Source organism: Physeter macrocephalus, chromosome 14 (assembly GCF_002837175.3).
Source record: "Physeter macrocephalus isolate SW-GA chromosome 14, ASM283717v5, whole genome shotgun sequence".
Taxonomy (NCBI): domain Eukaryota; kingdom Metazoa; phylum Chordata; class Mammalia; order Artiodactyla; family Physeteridae; genus Physeter; species Physeter macrocephalus.
Genome location: NC_041227.1, coordinates 46,496,985 through 46,502,164, shown reverse-complemented (window position 1 = coordinate 46,502,164; position 5,180 = coordinate 46,496,985). Strand labels below are relative to the sequence as shown.

The window sequence follows — 5,180 nt, the reverse complement described above, 5'->3', positions numbered from 1 at the left end:
CAGGGGAACCGGGTTCGCGCCCCGGTCTGGGAGGATCCCACATGCGCGGAGCGGCTGGGCCCGTGAGCCATGGCCGCTGGTCCTGCGCGTCCGGAGCCGCGTCCGGAGCCTGTGCTCCGCAACGGGAGAGGCCGCAGCAGAGGGAGGCCCGCATACCACAAAAAAAAATAAAATAAAAATAAATAAATAAATAAATAAATAAAAGATTACTATTTTTTTTAAAAAAGACAAAAAAAAAGAGTTCATTTCACTGGGGGTTGGGGGCGGGGCGGTGAATAGAGACAATTCGGTATTCACTTCTTGCTAAAGTAAACCCTCGCACGGAAACGAAGACCCAACACAGCCAAAAATAAATATAAAAATAAATAAATAGGGGCTTCCCTGGTGGCGCAGTGGTTGCGCGTCCTAAAAAAGACAAAAAAAAAAGAGTTCATTTCACTGGGGGGGTGGGGGCGGGGCGGTGAATAGAGACAATTCGGTATTCACTTCTTGCTAAAGTAAATGTTGAGCCGCTTTTTTTCTCCCCAGTTAAATGCCTCGTGTTCACAGACCACGTTCCTGAGGGGGCCTAACCCCCATCTGATTTTCTCCTTGTAAACTTTTTGACGCAGTCACTCAGCACCTGTTGGAGGACATCAGTGAAGGAGAGAAGGGACCTCACATAAAAGCACTGAATTTCCAGATGGACAGGGAGTATGAATGCTAAGTTCAGGGAGAAAGCCGCTTTATTTTTCCTTTTTCCCAGGACAGAAAGTCGCAGAAGCCAGGGTTGGGGACTCACCTTTCCCACCGTGTCGAGGGCTGAGGGAGGCTCCGCGGCTCACGGTGTACAGAGTGATCGGAGCTTCAGTGAAGGCGGAGCTCAGCCTGGCAAAAAGAACCAGAAAGAGGGTGGTCTCCAGCTTTAATTCACTGAGCCAAACAGATGCGGGGGGCGGGCAAGAGGGATGCTCTAATGTCCAGCAAAAATGAAAAAAACTTTCTCCAGATCCAACCGCTCATGAACCACAAACACATCTACACACTGGAGGACAACGGAAAGGAATAATCATCTCTTTGAGCCCAAGTCAAAGCTGTGAAACACCCTTATAAAAAAATTGTAATGCTTTTGTTTTGGAGTTTTTTTAGAATAAGAGAATGGCCAGCCCCGGCTGAAGTATTTAGGGCAACCAGGGTATAATATCTCCAACTGGTCTTTTTTAAAAAATAGTTATATATAGGGCTTCCCTGGTGGCGCAGTGGCTGAGAGTCCGCCTGCCGATGCAGGGGACACGGGTTCGTGCCCAGGTCCGGGAAGATCTCACATGCCGCGGAGCGGCTGGGCCCGTGAGCCATGGCCGCTGAGCCTGCGCGCCCGGAGCCTGTGCTCCGCAGCGGGAGAGGCCACACCAGTGAGAGGCCCGCGTACCGCAAAAAAAAAAAAAAAAAAAAAAAAAAAGTTATATATAATCAGAGACAGCAGAAAGATAAAGCAAGTGAGACAAAACATAAATAGCTGGTGAATCTAAGAGGATTCAGAATTTCCTTGTTCTGTGCCTGCAACATTTCTATCAATTTGAAATTATATCAAAATTAAGAGTTATATATAAACCAACAAAAGGGGTATCCAGTTACCTTTTGATGAAGCCCGGCCTCCAAAACAAAAATTTTCACAAGGACGCTTAAATACCCGTTCAAGACTTCTTTTTGTATATGTGTGCATGAAGCATTCACTGTGACATAAATATAGAGTTCAGCACAGTACGTTGACCAGAACTAGAGAAACAAAAGAAAGTCTTGCTTTTCCTCCTACACATTAGAGCACTCACAGCCAAGACAGAGCCCCAGCGAGAGGGAAGTGCTCCTGTGTCTGGGTTCTTCTCTTTTAACTCAATCTAAACCCCCCAAAATCAGCAAGACTGAATTGAAGAACCTCAACTTAATAGAGATTCAGAGTCTGTATAGGAGGGGGCTGGCCTCAATCTGTTCTCTGAATATCTACAGATACAGACATTGATGTAGCCATAGACGTAGGTGTAGATGTGGCTATAAATAATGGAGACATCGTTGTAGATGTGCATGTACGTGATGATGCAGATACAGATGACTTAGGTATAGATGACGTATAGGTGTAGGTGTAGATTTAGGTGATAAAGATGTAGGTGTAGCTATAGATAATGTAGATATAAGTGTATGTGTAGGTGACACAGATGTAAATGATGTAGATGTGGATACAGATAATATAGATGTAGGTGTAGGTGATGTAGGTATAAATGTAGGTGATGTAGAGGTAGGTGTAGGTATAGGTGTAGATGAAGATACTGTAGGTGTAGCTACAGATGAGGTAGATAATGTAGATGAGGTAGATAATGTAGATGCAGTGTAGATGTACACACATACAGATAATGAGGACATAGATGTAGACGTAAGTGTAGGTACAGGTGTAGGTGATGTAGATGTATTTTTTTAAATACATTTATTTATTTTTGGCTGTGTTGGGTCTCTGTTGCCGCGTGTGGCCTTTCTCTAGTTGCGGCAAGCGGGTGCTACTCTTCGTTGCGGTGCGCGGGCTTCTCATTGCGGTGGCTTCTCTTGTTGTGGAGCACAGGCTCTAGGCACGAGGGCTTCAGTAGTTGTGGCACGCGGGCTCAGTAGTTGTGGCTCATGGGCTTAGTTGCTCCGCGGCATGTGGGATCTTCCCAGACCAGGGATCGAACCCATGTCCCCTGCTTTGGCAGGCGGATTCTTAACCGCTGTGCCACCAGGGAAGTCCTGATATAGATGTATTAATACATCTAGAAAATGGACAGTAGACGATGCAGGTGCAGCTGTGAATGATGATGAGATGGAGACAGAGATCTACTTCACAGTGGATTCAAGTCAAAGTTCCATCACTTGGAGGAGACCAGACGGCCTGTCCACAGCCACGTTACTGACCCAACCAGGTGGTCAGAGTCAATTTTTTTTAATACATTTATTTATTTATTTTTGGCTGTGTTGGGTCTCTGTTGCCGCGTGTGGCCTTTCTCTAGTTGCGGCAAGCGGGTGCTACTCTTCGTTGCGGTGCGCGGGCTTCTCATTGCGGTGGCTTCTCTTGTTGTGGAGCACAGGCTCTAGGCACGAGGGCTTCAGTAGTTGTGGCACGCGGGCTCAGTAGTTGTGGCTCATGGGCTTAGTTGCTCCGCGGCATGTGGGATCTTCCCAGACCAGGGATCGAACCCATGTCCCCTGCTTTGGCAGGCGGATTCTTAACCGCTGTGCCACGAGGGAAGTCCTGATATAGATGTATTAATACATCTAGAAAATGGACAGTAGACGATGCAGGTGCAGCTGTGAATGATGATGAGATGGAGACAGAGATCTACTTCACAGTGGATTCAAGTCAAAGTTCCATCACTTGGAGGAGACCAGACGGCCTGTCCACAGCCACGTTACTGACCCAACCAGGTGGTCAGAGTCATGATGGCAGCAGCAGTAATGACACCGACACTGAGCACTGGTTGAGCTCCAGGTACTGTGCGGGCCCCTCACCTGCAGCATCTCAATAACCACGCCTGATCATCCTCTCTTTTAAGACACTCATGTCCCCAGAGGCCTGTGAGCTTGAAGGGAGCCTTCTCCGTGGGGGCTTTCTGACCCCCTGCTTGACATTCAAACACTTCCCCCGTCACCCCCGCCCCCTCTCCCCTCTCCCTGCTGCGATTCACTCCAGAGCACAGGTCACAGGCCACACGCCCTCTGCTACAAACCCACTCATCCTGTCTCCCCGACTAACATTCAAGCTCTGTGAGGTCACGGATTTGGGGGTTCCCTTCCTGGCCACATCCCCACTGCCTAGAACAGGAACACAGGAAACACTCAGCAAAGATCTGTGGAACAAGTAAGAGGCCAGCCAGAGAGGTCGGCGCTGTGCCCACGGGCTCTGCCCACCGCTGACCCCACCTGTTGCCTTCGTTCTCGATGATCCGGTGATACCGGTCCAGCTCATTCCTCAGGGTCTGCTGGGCGACCACCAGCTGCCGGCAGTCGTAGGATGACCTCTCCAGGCTCCTCTCGGCCTCCTCAATTTCCTTCCGCAGGGTGTCAATCTGCTCGTTGTAGAGCTGAATCTCTTCATCGTAGCACTCGTGGGCATCTTTGATGTTTTGTTCTAGGGCCGCCGTCTGTGGGCAAAGACACGGCTGTAAGGAAACCCAGCCCGCCCTCTCCCTTAAGACACAGACCCGGCAGGGAGACCCTGGACGCGGCATATCCAGTTTTATTTGTTCTGTGGGTTTGTTGTTTCTCTGTTTCTCTGTCAGCAGGGAATCCTTAAGCCACAGAGGGATGTGAACCCCTTCTCCTTACGCTCGCATCAGCACCCTCGGAAATCTGCCCTAGCAGAGTCTCCACCCCGCAAAGGCAGTGGGAAGATGACAACCCCAGAAACTGAAACGAAAGCTGCCGTCCATGGAATAAAATGTACAACTCAAACCAAGTACATTCTTCATAATTTACTGAGTTAGCATAAATCTGCCAGCTGAAAAATTAGTAAAAAGAAGAACATGTACTAAATCGATAAGATGCTATTTTTTACTGAAATAATTAAGGGAGGAAGTTTCCTTGATCTTTTTCAATCACTATGGCACTTTAATTTTCTCCTGATTTCCGATCACTAGAGTTACATATATGTTTTGGTAGCTAAAGGGGGTGTGTGCGTTTGTGCACACTCGCACATGTGTATAAATAAAATAACTTCAGGGAAACATTATTTACATATTAATGCAGGACAAATCAAAATTAAGGTAGGAAAATAAAAAGAGGTGGCCTCATATTCACTGTAAGAGCTGTGACAACCCCTAAAGGGCCACAGTGTACTGATTTACAAGCTTAGTACAACCTCATTTTCCCAAAGAGAAGACATCTAACAGGCATGGCCAGTTCTCAAAAGCAAAATAGAACAAGCAAACCAAACCCACTTCTCCTGGAAGAGTGCTTCTCAAAGTTCATCGTGCATCTGAACCCCCCAAGGATACCGTTAAGCTCAGATTCTGACTCAGCAGGTCCGGTGAGGCCGGAGGGGCTGCATTTCTTTTCTTTTTTTTTTTTTCTTAAAGGATAGTTACTTCTTTTTTTTTTTTTTTTTTTTTGGCTGCGTTGGGTCTTTGTTGCTGCGCGCAGGCCTTCTCTAGTTGCGGTGAGCGGGGGCTACTCTTCGTTGC

At 47.7% G+C, this 5,180-nt stretch overlaps 1 protein-coding gene across 3 annotated transcripts in view; it reads right to left on the bottom strand.

The window, feature by feature from the left end:
* BFSP1 (beaded filament structural protein 1) overlaps positions 1 to 5,180 on the bottom strand; it is a 40,358-nt gene that overhangs the window by 4,135 nt on the left and 31,043 nt on the right. For all 3 annotated transcript variants that reach the window (XM_028499331.2, XM_024123637.3, XM_055090411.1), the window contains 2 exons: positions 3,922 to 4,142; positions 782 to 867 (listed from right to left, as the gene is read on the bottom strand). In XM_028499331.2, coding sequence (XP_028355132.1) covers positions 782 to 867; positions 3,922 to 4,142 — 307 coding nt within the window. The remainder of the gene's footprint in view (positions 1 to 781; positions 868 to 3,921; positions 4,143 to 5,180) is intronic.